The sequence below is a fragment of the Pantherophis guttatus genome, chromosome 5 (assembly GCF_059756535.1).
Source record: "Pantherophis guttatus breed Tessera chromosome 5, ASM5975653v1, whole genome shotgun sequence".
NCBI classification, from domain to species: Eukaryota; Metazoa; Chordata; class Lepidosauria; order Squamata; family Colubridae; genus Pantherophis; species Pantherophis guttatus.
Genome location: NC_142067.1, coordinates 57560651 through 57584389, shown reverse-complemented (window position 1 = coordinate 57584389; position 23739 = coordinate 57560651). Strand labels below are relative to the sequence as shown.

Genomic DNA, 23739 nt, shown 5'->3' with positions numbered 1-23739 from the left:
AAGGATATATTACCACAGCCTAAATTGTTAATTAAGAATGGTCTGCATTGTTATTGAATAAGTGGGTGATCCACCGAAAAAAAGAAGTTACATAATATGTGGCATTACCAATGACACAAAGTCAGTAACACTTTATCAGCACAAAAAGAGAATATGAAACAGGAAATTTGTGTCAGCAAGATGCAAAAATTTTGGAACTCATGATATCAATGTCAGGATTCACATTACAATCCCTTGAATATTTGCTTGTAGCTACTTCCACATAAGTAGTTAGGGATAAACTTTAGTGAAATCAAGCTCAGTTTAAAGCACAGGCACGTAGTTTGTGTGCAACCATGACACGGATATATACAATATATACATAGTTGTAAAGGATGTACCGTAAATCACAACAAAGAGGAATAGTATACACTGGGTATAGTCTTGAATTGTCTGTTGAAAATGAGATAGATAATTTTAAGATAAGATAATTTTCTCTTTGTAAATGACTTGTGATCCTGTCTATAAATCTTGCAGGTAAAACTAGAAAACAAGCATAATTTGTGATTCCCTCTCCTTCCTGTTGCCCTGTTCGCCCCCTGAAAATCTGCTTCAGAATGTTGAAGAATGAACTCAAAAGACATGGGGGATGGCACTGGAGTCCATAAGGAAGATGAAATTCCAAGGCAGACCTGGGAGTCTACTGAATAATTCCACCACAAGACAGAAATTCTAGAAACAACCTATTGCTTTTATTAAAGATGGATAATTTAGAAGGGCGCTTTATTGCAGCATGGTCTTCCTTAGCTACTTTATTTGACCTCTTGGATGATCATATCAGGCAAAAATAAAATGCGTTGAAATTCTGTTGCTCCTTGATTTTTATAAACTTGGATACACACACACACACACACACACACACACACACACACACACACACACACACACAGAGTTTATAAAAATAGACAATATGGGCAGCACACAAACTAATAAACAAAAAAAATCAGAAAACAATCATTATATAATATTAATTGCACTCTTTTATAGTTTCAGCGTGCTTTTCTTCCTTGTAGTAATTTTGTACTTTGACTTTTGTTTTTAATATTTTTATGGATGTAGTTAACAATATCTCAGCAATTATTGCAATTCACCTCCAGAAAAACCTGTCCACAATATAAATATTGTAAACAAATGAATGTTGTTTCATTTCATTTTCAACCAGTGACAAAAGACTGAAAAATAGATACAGTATTTTTTGGAGTATAAGACGCACCCCCCCCAAAAAGGCTGAAAATTTGGGTGCGTCTTATACTCCGAATGTAGTTCTTTAAAAAGCCCTAATGAGGCACTAGCAGTGAAGTGCTTCCCCTGCTTTTCTCAGTGCTTCTCTCTACGAAGATCAGCTGCGCTTTAGAAGCTGATTTTTTAGCCCCAACCAGGTGCGCACACGCTCAAAATCAGCAAAATAATTTGCTGAAGCTGACCAGACTAAGGATGCTAGCCAGATGAATACCTGGTAGGCAGATTCCCCCCCCCTATTTTTCTCCTCAAAAACTAAGCTGCATCTTATACTCCGGTGCGTCTTATACTCTGAAAAATACGGTACTCCAAAACATGTGTTCAGAACCTCCAAATCTTGAATTCCAGATCTGCCCTTCTGCTTCTCTTACTACGAAAGCAGCTGTTTAAGCAGCAGTGTTGGATGATGCAAACCCAGATACTAGCCCATCATTTTATTTTCCAAAGTAATACAGAAATAAAAAATAAGCAATGCTTGTCAGCATACATTGACAATGTTGGTTGACCTTGTTGACTATAACCACCGAGAACTGAATATGAATGGAGAAATAATTATTAGGGGAGGGGATGTTAATTATAGCTACTATTGCATCACAGTTAAACTTACAAATAAAAACACATCCATTACTTCTTTTGGAAAGATGGTTTAATAAAGAGAACACGATTCAAACTCACTTTTAAAAAATGCAGATGCTTCGAAGGCTGCACAACTGTGCAATACTATAGACAAAATCCCATGGTCCCTGTAACATTTCTGGCAACCCAGAAATGGAATTGATTTATTTTATATATATGAAATATTTATATTCCATCTTCTAATGGTAAAATTGTATTTTCAAATAGAGATAGGGACAAATAAAGGCCCTTCTCCATTATCTCTACATGGAGGTCATGTATAAGGAAATCAAATTCATAAAGTAGTACGCATGTCACGGTATTCTAGGATGGGGAAATGACCAGATAGCATTAAAAAAAAACATGTAGGGGAAAAAAGTATCTTTTTGTATGCTCCAAAGTGTAAAGTATAATTATTTACATTTCTACTTGTAATAGTTTTGTAATGTATTTTTGTAAAGTATATTTTGATTGGGAGTTGTCTAGAGTTGGTTATAAGGTGGCCAGCTATATGTTATTTAAAAAATAAATGACAAATGAATGAATTAAACTAATGAGAAATGGACACATTTCATTAGGCATATTTATAAATATTTTAACTACTAGAATCTATTCTATTCCTGTGGGACAAATGTAATGGTCATTGCTGAATAAATTTTTCTCATACCTGTGGGACTAAAACACAGAGGTGATTTCATTTCCCAAGTAAACAGAAAAAGAGTTCCAAGGGCACTGAAGTTTCAGTAGCTATAAATGCAAACATATGGATTTTGCCTGCACAGATTATTATTATTTGTTAAATTTATTTATCTTGCTGTGGGGCTACTCTAGCACCTTGTAACAATAAAACGGAAACAATGAAAAGAGTTTAAACATAAGTAAAATAATAGAACAATAAGATAAACAATGAAAAAGAACATAACGGAATACATTAATATGATAATCAAAAAGATGGATAGATGGAGAGTAGAGAGCAAGATGAGAGGGTTAGGGTTAGACAAAGATAGAGAAATGCATGTGAGATTGTCTCCCCTAAAACAGAAATGCATCACCACAAAAAGACCCAAAAAGTTTACATAAAATCTGCACATACTAATTTAAATATATAACTACATCTACATATCATGCTTACTATAAATACAATATATCTTACTATACTGGGGAAGAAATCTGTCTGTTGTCTGAGTACATTTGGTCTTGATTAGTAGAGTTAGTGAATCCCACAGCATTAGGCAACTTTGGCTACTGAAATGATATTTTCATGAAAAATGCAGTAATGGGTTCAACTCCAATGGAAGTAGGCAGTGAAAATCTTAAAACATAAGTTTATGTGTATAGTAACGAAATTTTATAGGAAATGATAAAAAACATACTTATAATTAAATGTATTGCTAACAAAGTCACAGTGTTAAATTTGTACTGTTTTCCCCTGACAGAATCTTCCTTTTCTTCATTTTGCACACATGAAGATCAGCAACATCTAAAACCAAATGCAACTTCACTTGTGCTAAGCTTAATTGCACACACACTACCTTTTTGTTAACTGAATTTTGGGTCATGTTAAAAACGACCTGGTATCAATTTGTGCTAAATTTAATATTGCATTAGTAGAACTCACACAGCCGTGACACACACACACATATATATATGCAGCAAAGGGTCTGCTGGCTGCCAGAAAGAAAAAAAAAGCCCAGAAATTAGTGAATTGTGATTTCACTGAACTAGGGCTGCATAATATCTTGGTTTACGTAGGTAGAACCTGGCTAAAGAGAAAGACACATAAAACCTATGAAAAAGAAAGAAAAACATATTTATTTATTTACTTACTTACTTACTTACTTACTTACTTACTTACTTACTTACTTACTTACTTACTTACTTACTTACTTACTTACTGTTAATGGGAAACATTAAGACTCTTCCTTGTTCTTCATATTTAAACAAAATTGGGTTGTTGAGCTCTTTAGTTGTTATTTGTGACCCCTAGATGCCTGCTTAAGTTCTATGAAAATTTAGTCAGGTAGTTTGTTGGCATAATACAGTAGTGAATTTAATTTTTTTTATTTACACAGCTGCCAAAATATATTGTTTACCATGGTCATGCTAACTTTTTAAATGCCCATCTTTGAAACAGAATATGCTTCAAGCAGAATATGGTGCTCCATATAATAGTGCACAGAGCCATCTGGTTCGAGAAATAATGTTCTTTTGAAGCATAAGAAGAAAGAAATTCAAGACAAGGAAGAGGAGAACCTTTGTACAAATGTTGATAAAGGTGTCACAGATGATGTAATAACTTTTTTAGCAATAAATGTCACATTTCAAACACTAATCCTAATCCTAACTCTATCCTATACATTAAAATGGTATGCTTTGGAAATTGCACAATAAACAATGAACAACAGCATATATTGTAAGGAATAATACGTCATATGAATTATGCAATTATAATTATATAGTCCCAAAGAAAACCTTGATGACAAGGAGTTCCAAATAGGATTCTACAAACACTGCCATGTGCATGGAAACAAAACAGCAACCACACAACTCCTAAATGGAAATTTTGGTTTGTTTGTTTTAAATAAATGGTGCCTTGTTATTTTAAAAGTACAAACATGCTTATGAACTTCGTTAAAAAGTGTTTTGAGTAAAACACGGACAAACTTACTTTGTTTCTTAATTGTTTTAAAATAATCTGAACTGATAAAATAATTTTTAAAGATAAAAAATAAACATTTGTTTAGAAATATGATCCAGTAAACTCAGTGTTATCTAGTCCAAAGAATGAGAGTAACTACAGCTAGTTAAAGGCCAGTTTAGGAAATTTTGTTGAATTTCCAAGAGGCACAAAAAAGTTGTACGGCAAGAGTAGAGTTGCTAGAGAAACATTGGGTTCTTAAGACCTTTTCTTTCAAAGCCACAGTGAGAGCTTTCTGCAAAGTGCCACTTTTTCTCTCCTCTTGCTTGATTTTGATTTTTTTTAACAATGAAATCTGTATCAGATTCTCATAGTACAGGGGTGTCAAACTCACATTGCCACGGTGGCATCACATGACATATTGGGACTTTTTCCCCCTTCGCTAAACTGGGAATGGGCGTGGTCAGCATGTGACACATCTGGCCTGTGGGCCAGGAGTTTGACAGCCCTGTCATAGAATATAAGGAGCCAGTGGGTGGCTTTTTTTCTGCTTGCCTTGAGACTGGTCAATGGGACCTCAGAAACAGAAGGAAAGAAGGGTTAAGGAAATAGTAACAGTAGGATAAATTATAGATAGGACTTATGAATGCTATTTCACTTGGAAGAAGTCAGCAAATGAGGAAGTAGGCCAAGATAATACAAAGTTTCAAACTTTAAGACTTTAATGGAAATTTGCCAAATGGTGGTTTTTTCTATCACCATAGATATATGACCTTTTGGCATCCTCACTGAGGCAAAAAGGGTCATAGTTGGAGATGGTCTTTTGCACAGTGCTTTGAATCAATCAATTATTTATTTGGCTTTGGGTATCTTGTGACTGGAGAACAGTCAGACATTATTTAATATTTAAATTTTACCATCATTCCCCAAATAGGTCACAAATTCTCTTCAAAGTTGCAGAACTTCTGAGGGCTCCACCTCATGCCTCCCAGCTCTGTGATGATAGCAAATCTTTGCTCATCCTCTGCTGCAACATAACCATGCTATAGAAGGAATATAGAGAGCAATCAGCACACATACTTAATCCTTTAGCTCAATTTCAAAATGCCTGTAAAAATGGTCTGGTTTATTTTCCCAGCTTATACAAATGGCATTGACAAAATTCTTGCCTCTTCCATCATGCTAGCTACGGAATTCTTGGAGTTGGTCCTCAAATCTTCAAGTTGTCAAGACTGAGAATATAACACTGTTATATTTTGACAAATGGCCAGAAATATGTACTCAATCCGTGATAGGTATAGATCCGTGATGGCGAACCTATGGCACGCGTGCCACAGGTGGCATGTGGAGCCATATCTGTGGGCACGTGAGCGTTGCCCTAGCTCAACTCCAGCACGCATGCATGCGCCGGCCACCTGATTTTCGGCCCTTCCGGGCCCAATGGAAGTCAGGAGACGGGCTGTTTCCAGCCTCCTGAGGGCCTTCGGGGGGGTGGGAGGGCAGTTTTCACCCTCCCTAGGTTCCTAGAAAGCCTCTGGAGGGCGAAAAAGGGGCCTACCAGGCCCACTGTGCCAAAAGCGGGGGAGTGTGGGGGGGGTCACACACATATGTGCGGGGGAGCAGGGTGCATTGAATTATGGGTGTGGGCACGCACGCGCGCAAACCCCGAGCTCCCCCCACTTTTGGCACGCCATGGCAAAAAGGTTAGCCATCACTGGTATAGATAGTGTAGGATGGGGGGGGCATATATTTGTTTCATATTTTATATGAACTGAAAGCCAAAGAATAAATTGTTGCTATTGGAGCTGTGGCAGTTTGGGAGCAAGATATCATTTGAATCCTGCTTTTTCTAACTCTGAGGGGTCCTTCGTGCTCTTGAACTTGCCTGTTTTCTTGCAGACATTTCATTACCCAAACTAAGTAACATCCTCAGTGCTAGTAAGAACTGCAGTTTGTTGTGTTTATATTCTAGTGACTTGCCTTGTCAGTGTTGGTGGAGGGGTCTTAGAGATTCTTTGGTTGGGCTGTTGGCTCTTTGAGAATTTCTTGATTGTGGTATTGTTTATTTGATTGTTGGTCTGATGTTAACCTTGCAGTTAATCTATTCTGATCTGGCTGCTGATTGCTGGTGGAGAGGTGCTTGGGTCTTTCTGTTCTTTTTTGGGCTGGGTGATAGTCTCTTTTGCGTAGTCTATAGATGTTGTTAATGTGTATGTGTCTATTGACGACTGATTTGTCAGTGTCAAGCTTCTAGAAATTCCCTGGCATTTTTGGACTTGGCTTGGTCTAGGATGGTCACATTTTCCCAATTGAAACTATGATTAAATCTGTCTATATGTTATGAAATTAAAGAATTTTCATCATGTCTTCTGACTACTAGTTGATGTTCGTGGCTGCGTTCTGCCAGTCTTTTGCCTGTTTGTCCTACATAGTGGTTATTGCAGTCCTTACACTGTATATTGTAGATGAGTCCTGATTTTTCTTCTGGGTTGTTGGGTCTTTTAGTCTGCTTATGATGGTTTGAAGGGCTTTAATTGGCTCGTGTGCTATGCTGATTCCATGTGGTTGTAGGAGCCTGTTGGTAGTTTCTGAGATATTCTTGATGTGTGGCAGTGTAATTCTTTTTAGGGTTTGTGTTGGTTGTGCTATATTAGGTTGAGTGGTCAGGGACTTTTTGATAAAAGTTGCGTTATCCGTATCCATTTTGTTGGAATATATTGTATAGATGCTCTATTTCCTTTTTCTGCTGTTCCAGGATACTCTAATGTGTTTGGGCTTATTTAAATGCTTACACAGCTTCTCTTGTGGGAGGTTGGGTTGTTGCTTTGGTAGTGGAGTGCCTGGTTAGTATGGGTGGTTTTTCTGTAGACTTGTGTTTTTAATTTTCCATTGTGGTCTGTGCTGATCAGGATGTCCAGGAAGGGTAGTGAGTTGTTGTTTTCTTCACAACTTATTACTCTTCCTGGACATCCTGATCAGCAGAGACCACAATGGGAAACTAGAAACACAAATCTAAAGAAAAACCACCCATACAAATATTCTCCTTTATTAGTTTTTAACTCTTACTGGTTGGTTGGAGAGACAACTGTTCATGGTGATTCCTGCTTGTTCTCAATATTTTAAAGCCAACAGAAATGAATGCTATGGCTTCAAATTGCTTTCAGAAGGATTCTGGGACTGAAAATTAAAGAAAAAATATGCAGCATAGAAAAATTCAGACTATTGTTGCATTTGAGTTTTTCTCAACCTTAAATTAATTTATTTACAGAAGTGATGCTAACAAGCATCTGACTGTAACCTGATCTGATTTCTTTAGCTCAGACGACTAAAATCTTTGGGACAGACCCCACATAGAGTCACGTCAATAAGACTCCGCAAAGTATTGAGAGGAAAAGCAGGCTTGTTGCTATACAGATTTCACAGTGGCCTGCAGTCCCCCAAAGCACTTTCTTTCTTTTTAAAGGGTGTTAGCTCCCCAAATGTCTAGTGTCTGAAATCACAGCATTAATATTTAACTAAAATTAGCAGACAGAAAAAAGGGGAAGTTACTTAATCAGGGGTTCTTTATCAATGTAAATTGTCTAGTAAATACCATCAAGATATTCCAAACCATGACTGGCTTCAGTCAAGCTAAAGGATATGTCTTACCACCATTACCCCACTTCTTCTGCAAAAATCACAGTTACGGTGGAGTGATCACTGAAGATGTCATGTACATTCACAAAACCTTTCAAACAGCCTAAAAAAGGAAAGGAAGTGGAAAGAAAATCAATAAATAAAAGAATGGACTGCATTTTGCAAAGAGTAGAATAAATTCCAGGAAGTATATTTGTCCATTGCTTACACTTGGACAATACCAAATCAACCCCTTTTAATAGTTCCATAACAAGTTGCTCGAGAACTACATGCAGTTCTCAAAGCCCTATGCAATTCCTAGACTCCCTCTAAAATTTGTCACTAAACTGTAATATTTAATACAACAGAAGGAAGAAATGCTTAAATATTTGGAGACCAATCCTATTAACAATGTATAAATGAATTCAATTTAATTTACATTCAAATTAATTCATACTGAGTTTGTCCTGCCTTTACATGTTGCTGAGTGCTGACACTGGAAAACAATGTAACCCTCAATTTAGGAAAAGCCGTTTTGCCTCATTTTTTTCCAGCCTGGTACTGTCCTGGCTTATTTTAGCCACCATATCTGGAAGGCAACAAGCATGTGAATCAGTTACACCAAGCTAGTCCTTATCATTTTGTTTCTTTCCTGACTAATAAACTGTTTATTGATAGGTCTATAATAAACTGCTGCAGATATGGTTACACTAAGAACATTATCTTTCCAGAGCTTTAAGGTAATAAAGCAGCGCTTGTCAAAGTGTATTTTCTTCTCAATAACTTCTAGGGAATTGTTCACATAGAGCAGCTGTACTTGTACATACTGTTTTGTTAGGCTTCAAGTGCTGGAAGAGGAACACTGAGTTTCATTTTTTAGCAGTATTACCTGTGATTTCACATGAGGTTCTCTCAAATTTGTACAGATAATCACAGATCAAGTTTATATTATCACCTCCATTAAAAGAAAAACAGATGAAGGGAAGGCCAAGGTCATTATGTAAATTTGCATCAAGGACATCAAAGAGTTCAAATTCCTCAATCTCTTTTCTGCTGAGACCAGGATTTTTTTTCTCTATGGTTATTCTGCCCTTCAAAAGATTCAGGTTCAGATTAAAGACAAAATGTTAAGGATGTACAACTTAATGTTATATATTTGGGCAGCATATATAGTCCATTGAAGTTGACAAGCCAATAAATTAAAATAAACAAATGAACAAATAAACAAATATTCTTTCTCAGTCATCTTTCACCTGATTTCAGTAGGATCTACAATCCAGCAATTGCATTTATGATTCCATCCCAAATATCTGAGCTAAATCGAACATGCTAAATTTCTATTATTTTAAGATTAAAATAGTTTTTATAAATGCAACTTTCATTTCTATACTTAATGCTTAAAAGATTGGTTATGCTTAAAGTAGAAAGAGACAGAATATAAAGGACTCAGTGTATAGAAAAAATAGGTAACTTGGAATATACGTATACTGTGCACCTCTTCCAATTTCCTAATCCTGCTAAAGGGATTATCTCATTTTAAAAGAGCTGCTTGCTAAATTCAGTGTCCCCAGTAATAATCTGAAGATTTGATGGATTTCTTTCCTGCTTGGCACACATTAAAATAGGTGCTTGGATTCCTGGCATGCTGACAGATTGTCAAATTTCTTAACTGAACAACAGCTTGGCAAATTTAGATGACACACACTTTGCAGGGGTTGAGGCAAGGTGACTAAAAATGAATTCAGAATAATCTGACAAGGTCATACCAGGTAGTTTTGGTTTAGCATATTCATTAAATTTGTTCACGTAGCAGATATAAAAGATAACTGTCTAGAAGGCATAAATCATTACTTATATAAACTTTCAGAACTGACCACAGCAAATTGTGGCTACATTTTGAACGCAAATATTAAGATTTTCCAGCAAATTACTTAATGTAATTATGTACGTAAATAGATTGCCAATTATCTCTTTGGGCTGCTTTGTTTCCAGATAAAAGTTGCTTTGAACATGAGAAATTCTGCAGCCACAGTCTTAAATAAACAAACAAGGGGGCAAAAATAAAGCCTTTTTTGTTCTTGCTATTATCTTTTGCAGATTTTACATTCTCTTAATGGACACACATAAAGTTGTATTTTCTATTTTCTCCAGTGGCTCCAAATTGAAGGAAATGTCTTTTCTAAAGCCTAAGATCCCTTCAAGTATGGCCAGGGTCAGCCAATAGACTAGCCCTATCATAAACTCCACCAAAGATCCGAGCCAGGTTTTCATTTGCCTCAAAATGCTTGCAGGTAGGAAAACTCTTGTCTGCAAAATCCTGGGCTCACAAATAGCTTGCACTGGCCAATCTCAAAATTCATAGCCAGCCCAAAGAGCTAAAATCTGCCTCTGTCGCCTAAACGGGTGGGATTCACATACACCGAAGTCATTCACTGTTTTACTGCGTGGCGACATTTATACGCTTTGAGGGATCTGGAGCGTGAAGATTTCTCATCCTACAGTACTTTGACGCAGGAAGGGTGACACATCGTTGCCTGCCTAGTTCGCGTTCTACCCAGGGGCTCTGGTGCCTTCGGGGCTCATCAAAGTCTTGAGGAAAGAAATACGCGAAGAAATGGTTCAACCCAGCCCGGCTTTCAACGGTCCGAAGAATTTAAATTTTACCTGGCCTTGGAAGCACGGCGGACCAAACACAGCCCGAGCGCCGGCGCGCGGAGGGTTAATCCTAGGTGCTGCGCTCCCGCAGGGGCGACCCTCTCAATGATAACAAACGATCACGTGGTGAATCAAGCGGAGGGGGGTGGTTGTTTCACCTCTCCTTCCTCTCTGCGCAAACGTCACCCCACCTTCCCGGTCACCAGGGCGACGGGTCCATCTGGGCGCGCGTCAGAACAGTCCGTCTCTTGGCAACGGCTGGATGTCTCTCTTTCCCTTCTCATTCAGCCTCACGCTTGGTCGCGCGTCGCTCTGGCGTCAAAGTGACGTCAATGGGTCTGTCTCGGTTTTCGAGGTGGGCGGGGGGGGAGGGCTTCCCGCGTGTTCCTCTGCCCCCGGCGCGCAGAGAGCTCGCTGGCAGCCGGCAGAGCAGCCGCGGCGGTGCCACGAGTAGTAGGAGCAGCGGCGGCAGCTTGAGAGCCTGGCAGCCAGACGAGCGCAGAGGCGGCAGCCGCTTGGCAGCCGGGCTCAAGGTACAGCTTCGGAGCGAATCGCACGGGCAGGGCTGGAGCGGATGCTGCGAAAGCTTGCGACGCGGTTCTTTCTTTCTTTCTTTCTTTCTTTCTTTCTTTCTTTCTTTCTTTCTTTCTTTCTTTCTTTCTTTCTTTCTTTCTTTCTTTCTTTCTTTCTTTCCTTCCTTCCTTCCTTCCTTCCTTCCTTCCTTCCTTCCTTCCTTCCTTCCTTCCTTTTCTTGCCTGCTGTCTTGCCTGCCTTCCTTTCTCTCTTTCCCTCTCTCTTTTAAGTCCACACGAAAAACCTATTTGCGAGTGTGAGCGTAGATTCTCGTTTGTACACCCCAGATCCCATCCCATACATTTTTACTGGGACTTTTGTTGCTTGGACAGTAGAGTTTGGAGAGAATTCCCAATTCTTCCCAAAGATTTAACAGGCTATATTTACTCTCAGTTTATACATCTCATTCTTTATTTTTTAATTAACTTGGAGCTCTGACCACAGAAAAGCAGGGGAAGCTTTCTGTTGCCTCAACTGCATTAGCTTTGTCTCGGTGGAAAGTCCAGCGCACCAATTTCTGAAGTGATCTGGGTACGCCTTTAACGGGGAAAATTTCAATGCACTTTTCTTTCTCTGCAGGTGCAAAGTGCCATCTTCAAAAAGGAATGCTTCTGCCGACATCCTTCTAATTGGTGTTTGCCCCCCACCAAACTCAAATCATGGTGATCATGTCAGATTATACAGCCGTTCCCACCTCAAGCCAAAGCCACCAAAAGCCTCTTCGGGTTGGATTTTATGATATTGAGAGGACCTTGGGAAAAGGCAATTTTGCTGTGGTCAAACTTGCCAGGCACAGAGTAACCAAAACGCAGGTGGGTGTGAGATTGTACTGCCTTGCCTCATAGAGAAAATTAATCATGATACATTGGGAGACGGTACTCAGTGGAATTAATCAATTTTCCAAATGTACAATAAACCAATTTACACTGACAGGAACTCCCTGTGGTAGACAGTAATGAACAGAATATAGTTTAAGTACTAGGTAATAGCAAATTATTCCACACTTCAAATAGTTCCCCAAATGAATATAAAGTAGAATGACACTAAATCATAGAGACGTCTTTTGTGGCGTTGATTTCACAGTTATTGCTGGCTTAATTATAAATATTGTTATCCTACTATTTATTTATTTCTAAATGATTGCTACTTTTTAGAATAAGAGTTATGCATTTGGGGCTAACTTTTTTTGAAGAAATCAAATGGGTGTAACTGAGTATACATGCTTACAATCTTTGTTCATCAATATTTGAATATTTGATAATACGGTAACATTTGGAAAATGCTGAAATTATACTTTGAATCTGGATTGCACAAAGCATAGAATATCAAGAAGTAGATATCATATTGACTGGGCAGTAATTAAAATATTTTAGATGTTGCATTATTTTAATTTTCACATGTATTGTATATTGTCTTCCTTAAAATATGCTTAAGAAGGAGTTTATGTAATTTTATAGTTTTAGTTTTCCTATGATTTCACAACTTTTGTACTAGTATTACTTGCAAGCAACATAACATTTTATGAGTGCTCTGAGTTTGTTTGGTTTTTTTTTGTTTAAACCTTAGGTTGCAATAAAAATTATAGACAAAACACGGTTAGATTCAAGCAATCTGGAAAAAATCTATAGAGAAGTTCAGATAATGAAGCTATTGAATCACCCCCACATAATTAAACTGTATCAGGTAAGAAATGATTTCAGATTACTGCCTGCCTGTTAGATATATTTCGGGCTTTATGAATGTAATGATCTTAATAATACTTAATTCCATTACAAGATGGACGTATTATTTCAGATCAAAACATGTTAAATAGTTTAAATTAGAATGCTTCCAGAATGCTGACACACTGAGATTTAATTCTTTTTGTTTTTAAATATACTTGATATTTATAAAAAATATTTTGTTTATAGTATATGGAAAATTTTAAGAGAAAACTTCAAAATTCGGTTCATATATCTTTTTATGTTCACAGTTTAAAGTACAAATTGAATCTGGATATACTTCAAGCATATATATTTTAGATCAGGCTGCCACTTAGAAGTTTCCTTAAAATCTTATTTTAAAAAAAAGAAAAAAGAAAAGCCAGAATGGAATGCTATGCAATTTCCATCTAGTTCACCCTGATTTGCAGTTGTTACATTCTATAAAAAAAGAGAGCAAATTGGTATATTATGCAGATAATGAATTGTAATCCTCTGAATAAACAGAATTGATCATATGTGAACTACATATTTTTAACATTACTGTTTGATAGAAATACCTACATGCTATTAGAACAATCTGTCTAATAAAGAGGAAAATATGTTTAAAATATTTCTGAAACATACAACAGAACCAATTTTCTGTATAGCGTGCAAATGCCTATCATAAACTTGCCAATAAACATCTTGCTTTTTAGGGAATAAACGAGTAGCTTAAGAAATACAAAAATGATAAGCAAAAAGGCATTTATATAGAGAATTTATTTTTAAAAAAGGCTTTGCCATTGCAATATTTGTGAATTTCTGCTATCTATGGTCAGTCTACACGGCAATATAATATGGTTGAGTTTATTTTGATTTTACTTCCATAGAAAAATAAATATTTCAGGAGGTTTAAAATAATTAAATACATTGTATTAATTGGCTATTTGAATAAACAAACGAAATGGTTTGGGGAGCTTTGTTGGAACTCCCAATTTACATATTTCATAGCTGTTGCTATTGTGCTTGATGCTTCTCTTTGATGGAATTTGAGCAATAGGAATTAGGTGAAATGCCACTTTGGGGGTGGAAGGATGGTGTTGACATAATTTTAACAGCACTGTCTAATTTTAATCCAGCTGGCCTTTTTCCCAGAACTTTTTAAATGCCTTATTCCTTCCTATCTCTCTCGCCTCCAATAAAATACACCTATGTTTTTATTATGTGTAGGATGCAAGTGCTTTTTTGTGCCTTTGATATTTAAGCTTCATTAGACAATGTTAGAATTTATAGCTCTTGAAATTTTACACAGAGACGCGTACATGCACTCATTCATTCATCCATCCATCCATTCATCTCCCTGATATTTTTATGGATATGAGATACAAGTCAACATCTCCATACTAAAATGTTCCAATTATCCTTGAAGGAATTTCCTTTGACAAATTCCAATAAATAAATATAAATAAACAAACAAACAACTAAATAGCTTGTTTGTTCCTTAATGTATATTTCAAATTTATTTGTCATCTGTTTTTTCCAAGTCAGATGATGAATTGTATTAAGTGGAGTTAAATATATGTCTTATCATTATATATGTTTTGGTAAATATTAATTAACACAAGAAATTAATATCATTTAATGAGGAATTATATGCCAATCAGATGTCTGCATGCAAAGATTGGCTTCAGGCAGGGAAAATTAGGTTTTCCTGTAGATCTTCTCTGTAAGTCTTCTCTGTAGATTAAATACTGGTAAACAAGGAAATGCATGTGTTGTGCTATTATAAATGTGTTTTATCTTCAAAGGCATATTCAGGATTTCAGAAGTTTACATCTTTGATATGTTGTTTTTCTGTCTCATATTCATCAGGTTATGGAAACAAAAGATATGCTTTACATTGTAACCGAATTTGCAAAGAATGGTGAAATGTTTGGTAAGTTCTCATGGCATATTAGTACATTATTAACAACTACTTGCTTTTTATTCATTTAAATAACAGGGTCTCCACCATTCTGAATTAGACTGGAGTGGCAGACAGATAGAGAATTACAGAAAGAAAGGCAAGCCAGCAAAAATCCTGCCCCTTTTCTCTACTTATGGAAACTTCTGGTATATCATAGACTCTTCATCAACTGAAGAGTCATAATTAGTTACAAATCTCTGGCCATCATGGAATGGTTTATACTTCACACTAAACAAAAAGCAAATAGAGTATATGTTGACTTACTACTTTGTGCGAACCAATCCTATGTCTGCTGTAGATTGAGCTGTCCAGTAGTAATATATAACTTAAGTAGCTGAAGTGCAGCTAAGCACTATTGCTGAGTACATTGTAAGCCGCCCTGAGTCTCCGGAGAAGGGCGGCATATAAATCAAATTAAAAAAAAAAAAAGTAAGGAGGTTTATTTGTAGATGTTTTTAAGAGGTTATTGAAGCTGATATTAACGTGAAGACATTTCTGCCCTTTTAATCATGTTTGACAGATCACTTAACTACACGTGGGCACCTGAATGAACATGAAGCTCGGAAGAAATTCTGGCAGATACTTTCAGCTGTGGAGTATTGTCACAGCCATCACATAGTACACAGGGACCTCAAAACGGAGAATCTTCTCTTAGATGCTAACATGAATATCAAGCTTGCAGGTGAGAATGCCGTCACTGCAAAACATTTCATGTTTTCCAATTCTTTTCTCATTAGAAGTTTATTATATGCTTCTGAAAGAGACACAGCCTTGAAATCTACATTTGAAAATCAATAAAATGGATGTGGTGGTCTTTGATAATTGCCAGAATAGATACAAATACATTTACTTATTCATATATTATTAATAATAGAGACTGATGTTTTATTCATCTTCCTTTCTAGACTTTGGATTTGGAAACTTCTACAAATCTGGTGAACCTCTGTCGACCTGGTGTGGAAGCCCACCTTATGCAGCTCCAGAAGTTTTTGAAGGAAAGGAATATGAAGGCCCATATCTTGATATATGGGTAAGCTGTAAATCCCATATTACCCACCTGGTAAGATACCAAAAGAATGATATAGTGTACTTCATTGACAATATATATTATTATGTTGTTGACAGAGCCTTGGTGTGGTGCTGTATGTCCTTGTCTGTGGTTCTCTCCCATTTGATGGACCCAATTTACCATCTTTAAGACAAAGGGTGCTAGAAGGACGATTCCGTATTCCCTATTTCATGTCCCAAGGTAGGATTTATATTTCTTTTAACTTTAACACTTTCTTGTTTTATATTTTAATGTTTTTAAACATTTTGAACATACCATTATTTATGTGGTATTTTAGCATTTTGAATGAAAGCTTCCTCTAGCTCTGTATGGAAAATATAGTGTTCTTTTTCTACATTCAAAAGCATTCAAAATGTAAATGCTACATAATAAGATTTTTCTTTAAGAGAAAAAGGTCATAATATACAATATATTTTTAGAATTTATTTTAATCTTTCAATCACTGATTATTTTGTCTGTAGCTGAATTGTTATCCATTGACTAGTACTTAAATAAGCTTCTTGTGAAATTAGTACAACAGAACCCTTCAAGTTATGCTTATAAAATTTTAAAAACAACTGAAATTCCCTAAGATTTTGTAAAGGAAGTAGGAAATAACTATGGAGATAGATTAGTCTTACTTTTTTGGGGAATAAGGAGATTTGAACACTAATTTAACTTTTAAGTTACCTCTTTGCCTTTTATTTTTATATTCAAATGTTACTGTTCTTGTCTTCTAAATAAATCACCAGATTGTGAAATGCTTATTCGACGGATGTTGGTTGTGGATCCTACAAAACGAATTACAATTGCTCAAATAAAGCAGCACAAGTGGATGCAGGCCGACCCATCTCTTCAGCAGCAGCACTCTTTACCCTTCTCCATGCAGAACTACAACTCCAACCTGGGAGATTATAATGAACAGGTCCTCGGGATCATGCAGACTCTTGGCATTGACAGACAAAGAACGATTGAGGTGAGTTTTTGACACCTTACTCTGAAAAGCCACTGTCTCTCTTGGACCATATGAGGTGAGCCCTTTAGGAAAGTGGCACATGTTTGCTTATCAACTATCAGCACATTGCTAAAAATGCATTCCTGTGTAGCTCATATAATTTTACATTTGTTTGAAGATTCTAGACAGGAATGCTTTTCAAATGCTCAAGCTGGCATGAAATTTAAAATTTGAAATCATAGAATGTTTGGTTCTGAGAATCCCATTTTTTTTCCATTCCTGAAGAAGCTCACATAATCCCTAAATTTGCCTTTATAACAATGGCTAAACCTTACTCTTTGAAGTATAACTCTTCTAGCCAGTAATTTTAAATATCTTATTTTGTGATAAACTGGTGGGGTTAGAGGGGGCAGAGTGCATGTGTGTGGGGTTGTCTTTCTATCAGATAGAAGTTTCTGGGATTAGTGAATAGATGGCTATTCCTTTTTAAAATGTATCTGTGCACTATAATTAGTTTCTGTCTCCATTTCCTGTAGTCTTTACAAAACAGCAGCTACAATCATTTTGCTGCAATTTACTACCTTCTTTTGGAGCGCCTCAGGGAGTACCGTAGCAATCAATTGTCGCATCGCTCAGTAAGCAGTCGCCAGCAAAGACCAAGAAGTTCAGACTTCAGCAACCTTGAGGTAAGGTCATATATAATCATTTTAGGTCAGCTAAGTTAAGTCAGCTGAATTCCCCATGCAGGGTTTTTCCCCCCCTCCTTCTCATCTTAGAGCTGAACCATAGTTTAGAGTGACAGAAGGAGGCATCTCCCTCATCGTTTTTTGTTTAATCTTGTGACCAAAGGGCATATTTCAGCAGTTCTGGAATAAAGCATATTTCATTGCAGGTTAAAATCAAAGTTTGAATTCTGATAAATAAATTAGAATAAATCATGTAAGTGTTAAACCATTTGCTGTAGGAAATCTTGTGCATTCAGCATCAGCCTGCAGAGCTGTCACAGTTAGCTGGCATTGTACTTAATGTTTTACTCTCCGGTTTATTTTTCTGAAATTCAAAAACTAAACTCAGGATATGTATTTATTAAAGGACAAATGAATTAGTTATGCACATTTTGTGGGAGCTTCATCACTGGAAGCTTTCAAGAAGAGACTGGACTACCATTTGTCAGAAATGGTGTAGGGTCTCCTGTTTAGGGGGAGAGGTCCATTCCTATTCTGTTAATCTGTTATCTGTTATTTATCTAGATTGTGCAGAAGGTCAAACGAAAATGTAGTTGATCATTGCTTGGTTTTGAATCTCTTTAGTTGACCCAGGATAAAATTGCCAGTGAGAACTTGAGATCATCTCTGCTATACCATCAGTCTCCGAACCTGATTCAGTCCCCTTTGCAGGCAGATATGGATTGCGACCTGAACACCCCATTACAGGTTGGTGCTCTTAGCATTCTGACTTAATAGTTGATTGGAGGCTCTCAGGTGAAACAGGAATCCTAGAACCAAAGAGGCTTAAGGCTTAAGTTTAAAGATCTATCTTTTACTTTTACCCTCCAATGTCAATCTGTACGTTATCACATATGTCTTCTTGGGAAAAAAAATTATAGAGGCACAAACAACACTGCCCAAAGTTGCTTTTTGTGAGATGGGTGGCCATATAAACCTGATAGATAGATTAAATAAATAAAGGCACTGTATTATTCCTTTTATTGTTTTACTTTTCAGCCCTTGTTTTTTCCTATGGATCCGAACTTCAACACCCTTTTCAGGAATCGTTCCATCTCTCCAAACAGCCTCCTGGAAACTACAATCAGTGAGGAAGTAAGGCAGGACAAGGAACTGGAGGATGAAATCAGAGCTTTCAATCCAATTGGTTTCCCCATCAACACAAGTCGAAGGCACACATTGGCTGGAGTAACAACCCATTTTTATCAGCATTCTCCACCATGTAAGTGCTGTGAAGATGGGATGCAGAATAAATATTTAAAAAAGTTCTCTCTCTCTCTCTCTCTCTCTCCCTCTCCCTCTCCCTCTCCCTCTCCCTCTCCCTCTCCCTCTCCCTCCCCTCTCCCTCCCTCTCCCTCTCCCTCTCCCTCTCCCTCCCTCCCTCCCTCTCCCCCCCCAAACTACTGGAGCAGGATATTTTGGGCACTAATATTGTGATCCAGATGCTTTAGCAATAAAATTGTCCCACAATCTTACTCTGTAGTTAAAGTTACATTGAATTGAGTTTCATATTGTTTGACTTCAGCCATAGTACTGCCTAGGGTTTTTGTTAAGAGTAGATCTTTTGTAAATAGAAAAGGTTCATTTTATATCCAATACTGTTATTTTCTGTATCAATTTCACAAATGTTCCCTTCTGCCTGGTTTTTTTCAATATAGGTATAGTCATTTCCTCTTCTGCAAGCCCTACAGAAGGAACCAGTTCGGACAGCTGTCTCCCTTCGTCAGCAAATGATGGCTCTGAAATGCTGAGCAACTGTTTGGAAAATCAAATGAACCTTGGTCACCCAACCACAGCTAGAGTTACATCATCATTCCTGACTTCCCATTCAGATACCCCAGTATTGCAAACTCAGGGCTGCAGGGGTGGTACTTCTCTGTTGCCTGTCAGTTTCCAAGAAGGAAGGAGAGCTTCTGATACCTCATTAACTCAAGGTAATCTTTCCTTGTACACACATAATCCAGAGCCACTAAATATTCTTTAGCTCTACAGTAGAAGTTTTAGACATTTGCCTAAACATGGTCTACTATACACCATGTTATATGCCTATTTGAAATTGTGGCCATGCTGGTATTTATAAAGAGACCTGCAAGTTATTTATACTCACACAAAGAGAACATACATACATATGAGACAGAGGAATGTGTGCGTGGGAATGTATGTGATGAAATCAGATGATAATCTGTGGCTGTCATTCAGGGTTGCCTAAGGTGGGAAAGGAGGGATATAACCTTGAAGATAGCTGTTGCTTAAGGCAGGCATTATTTATTAGATCATGTGTTTTTCTGTTGCTCTATAGGCTTGAAGGCATTTAGGCAGCAGCTCCGAAAGAATACTAGAGCCAAAGGTTTTCTCGGACTGAATAAAATCAAAGGCCTTGCTCGCCAGGTGTGCCAGTCCTCCTCTGTTCGGATAGCACGGAATGGCCTGGGCCCTTTCCAGCATTCTCAGCAGAATACCTGCATATACAGCAGTGGGGGAAATGGTAGCAGCAGCAGCAGTAGCAGCAGCGGAAGTGGCAGAGAGAGCAGGAACTTACTTGAAGAGGTGCTCCAGCAGCAAAGGTGAGCATGTAGCCTCTGTCATGAGAAACGCTCCTTAGACTGCAGCCTTTGCAACCATAGTAATATGTATTGACCTTGGGCTCTCTTTGAAATCAAATGCATGGTTTATTTATTTTTTTACTTTATAAAGATTCTGGAGAGGTTTATTGACTTCTGCATCACTTTGAAATAAAGTGCTCAGGTTTAAACATATTTTAATGATATCAAGTTATTGGGTCCTCAGTGCTTCTGTTATTATTAGCTGGATTTATTTGGAAAAAAATTGTTTTATGATTTAAAAGATTTTTAAAAGATAAAAGAAAGATTTTTGTGCTCTTCATTGTTTTTCCGTGACATTAAAATAAAACTATTCTCAACTCGGTGCCCTTGGGAACATATGCTGATCAGATCAGTAATGCTGGCCAATCATTTGCAGATTAGGCCTTTTTTGTATTACCTGTATGTCCGTGAACTTAACATGCATTGACACATCCATATATTTTGTATGGCTACGACATACATATTTTTGCTGCTGTAAGCTGCAAGAGCCTAGAGAATGGACTGGGTCAGCATGATACCTGTCCCTTACTTCGCATAAGGTTGGAATGTTTTGTGGGGCTAGAATAATTTAAGGAAAGTTGCTGCACTCTTAATCCCAACAGAGTTAGAAGAATGGCAATAGTGGGTGAGAGCAACATTAGAAACTTAGGACAAGTGGGTAACCTCTTTGCTTTCTCTTTCTTCTGTTCAGAATGCTCCAGCTACAGCATCACCAACCAACCTGTCACCAGCCTTCTCAGTCGCACAACATAGAGCTCGCTTTACATAACACTCGGTTTCTTCAGCCTCACCTCTTTGGAGTTGCTGTCTCTCCAGTAACTTCAGCTGCTCACCTTCTCGATACCCATCTACATATTAGTAGCAGTGTATCTCCAGTTGCCTCTATGTTTTCTCAACCAAGTCATTTTACTGTGCAGCCTCTGAGCTATGACACAGTTACTTTACAGCATGGGGACTGTGAAATGGAGGATCTTACTTCAAACCAGATGGGGAAATTTGTCTTAGTCAAATGAGATTTTTCTTCTGTTTTCTTGATCATCATCTTCAGGAGAGAGCAGTTCTATTACTAAAACCTACAAATGAGAGATTTTATTTTGCTAAGTGAATATCAGAAGCAATAACATGTTTGAAATATGTGAAGAGGCCATTCATTTGAAGAAGCTCATGTCTATAAAACTGAAAAAGCAATACTTAGGTCCTTTGGCTTCAATATTCTTGCACTGAACAAATATAATGAGAAAACCTTTTTGTTTAGTAGAAACTAATGAGTCGGGGGGGGGGCAAGAGGAAAATAATGGTTTTCTGGTACTGTATTAAAGTCAGATCTGCTGTTATATAAGAGTAAATGGTTGTTTCTGGTTCTGTTGTAACAGGAAAAGCCTTTTCAAAGAAGTGATTAGTGTTATGGTATTCCAATTCACTTCACTTGTTTATGGATTTGTGAAGATGATTACCTCTTATAAAAACTATCACGAAAACTCACAGTAGCATTATGCATTGTAGAAATATAATGCTCAAAGCATCTCCACTTTTTATGTTCATGCTAATAAAACCAACACTTTTCAGTTTTTCTTCCCTACTCAGATGATCATAGCTTGATAAAACTGTGAACATTTTGCTTAGTAACTCTCCTGTAGAAGCTAAGAAAAATTTGTAATTACGAGAAACAGTTAACATTATAAGCAACACTGAGGATTTTGTTCTGAGACTACAAACTGTTTTTCTGTCTTTGTTTCTCTTTAGCAAGAGAAACTTAAGAATATATTATGTATTGGCTTGGAATTGCTCATAACTGCTTTAGGAAATATTAGGGTGAAATAGCAAGAGCTGTTGGGGTGGAAAATATATAAACAAAAGTTTTGTTTCGTTTTCCTTCTCAAGCCATGACCTCACTTTGAGGGTGTGTGCTAGGCATAATGTTTTATAATGCTGTACACATTTATTGCTGCTACAAATGAAATTTTTATGCATTTCCTTTCAGGGTCCAAACTGAACTGGCTTGTTGGGAAAAAGTGCAATATTTTAAAAATAAAACAGTTATTTTGGCAGTTGAAAGAATAAGAAAGCACAACAGTGATTTTTGAACAAATTAGTTACAATGGGAAGAACAGCACAACTTTGGGGTTTTGTTGCTTTGTATCTGAACAGATTGGTTTTTCTAAAAAAAAAAACTAGATTTTTTAATGTGTAGTTTAATATGGTCTGTTGTGTGCACACATAACAGGAATTGGAAATCATGACACACTACGAGATAGCCTTTTGAATAAGCTCTTTTTTTTTGGTTCATGACGTATTGTCTCTTACCATATGGTGGCTTCTATCTACATTGGTGGAAGCCAGGCATAGTTTGGCACAGAAAGGGAAGATGGTGGCCATCCTCCGTCAGTGGGTAGAGGAGGATGAAGAAGTAGGTTAGGAGCAGGTGAGCATGCGGTGAGCCATCTGGGCTCCGAGTTACGATTTGGATGCCAAAACTAGTTCATCCTGTCTACTTCTTTAAGGACCCATCTCTCTAAAAATAACTCGGGTGCCTTCAAGTTGCTGCTGCTTTGTGCAGCCTGCAGTGTTATATATGTAAAAAAAGAATATATAATATATATATAAATATATATATATATATATTAAACAAATAAACCAAAGATTGTCTGGCAGATGGGAAGAGGGGACAGGTAAGATGATATATGTTCAGTGACTTTGTTTGTGACTCTTGAGTTTCATTCATTCATGTATAGTGTCTGCACGTCTGGGACCTTGGGTTGCTGTTTCTGCTGCTGCTGCTGCCTCTTTGTTTTGTAAGATCTTCAAGGTGAAGCTAAATTACTTCGTGTAATCTCTGACTGGTGCCTTTCAGCAAAAAAAAAAAAAAAAAGTAAGATAAAATAGTTTCTGTGCAAAGTGGCAGGGTAGATGGTTTTGAACGGTGACTTCAACAAGGAAAACAAGGTCATGCCAAAGCAGCAGCATTGTCTTCATGTTCATAAAACAATTCCACGTGTTATTCCGAGAACAGTAGGCTTCTTTCTTTTGGATCTTTCTCTTTTATCTGCCGTGGATCAACAGGCCATAAAAACAATCTGTTTGTTCTAAGCAGTGACAAGCACTTTACTTCTAGAACCTCCTCTCCAAATGATAAAGAATATGCTTTCAATTCTTCGGAGATAGAAAAAGGTCATTTTCAACATTTCAGGGTTTGTGCATTGCTTCTTCTCCTTGTCATTCTTGACAGTACTGTTTGGCAGACTGCAATGCAATAGATTATTTAAAGACACTATGTGATTGATTCAATTAAGATGTACAGTTTTTATTTTTTATCATGACTGAAATCATTTTGTTTCTTATGTTAAAATGAGAGATGTGCACCAACTAATTAGTTGTGTTTTATTTAA

General features: G+C 37.1%; 1 protein-coding gene and 1 long non-coding RNA gene across 3 annotated transcripts; one reads left to right on the top strand and one right to left on the bottom strand.

The window, feature by feature from the left end:
- Window positions 1-1909: 1909 nt before the first annotated feature.
- LOC148113391 (uncharacterized) lies at window positions 1910-11126 on the bottom strand. Its single transcript, XR_015734483.1, has 3 exons — window positions 10811-11126; window positions 8180-8270; window positions 1910-5574 (listed from the first exon to the last, which is right to left on the bottom strand). It is a non-coding gene; the product is annotated as an uncharacterized LOC148113391 (long non-coding RNA).
- On the top strand, window positions 10996-22418 carry SIK1 (salt inducible kinase 1). 2 transcript variants are annotated; one of them, XM_034423913.3, is made up of 14 exons: window positions 10996-11334; window positions 11954-12186; window positions 12941-13057; window positions 14929-14992; window positions 15543-15704; window positions 15928-16052; window positions 16148-16271; window positions 16823-17046; window positions 17562-17711; window positions 18336-18458; window positions 18750-18972; window positions 19409-19684; window positions 20050-20314; window positions 21045-22418. In XM_034423913.3, exons 2-14 carry the CDS (start codon window positions 12034-12036, stop codon window positions 21364-21366), a joined length of 2328 nt encoding a protein of 775 aa, XP_034279804.1. In that variant the 5' UTR covers window positions 10996-11334; window positions 11954-12033; the 3' UTR covers window positions 21367-22418. The 2 variants fall into 2 exon arrangements, with proteins under 2 accessions (XP_034279804.1, XP_087751323.1); XM_087895197.1 differs by lacking the exon at window positions 10996-11334 and having other exon boundaries at window positions 11338-12186.
- The last annotated feature ends 1321 nt before the right edge of the window (window positions 22419-23739 follow it).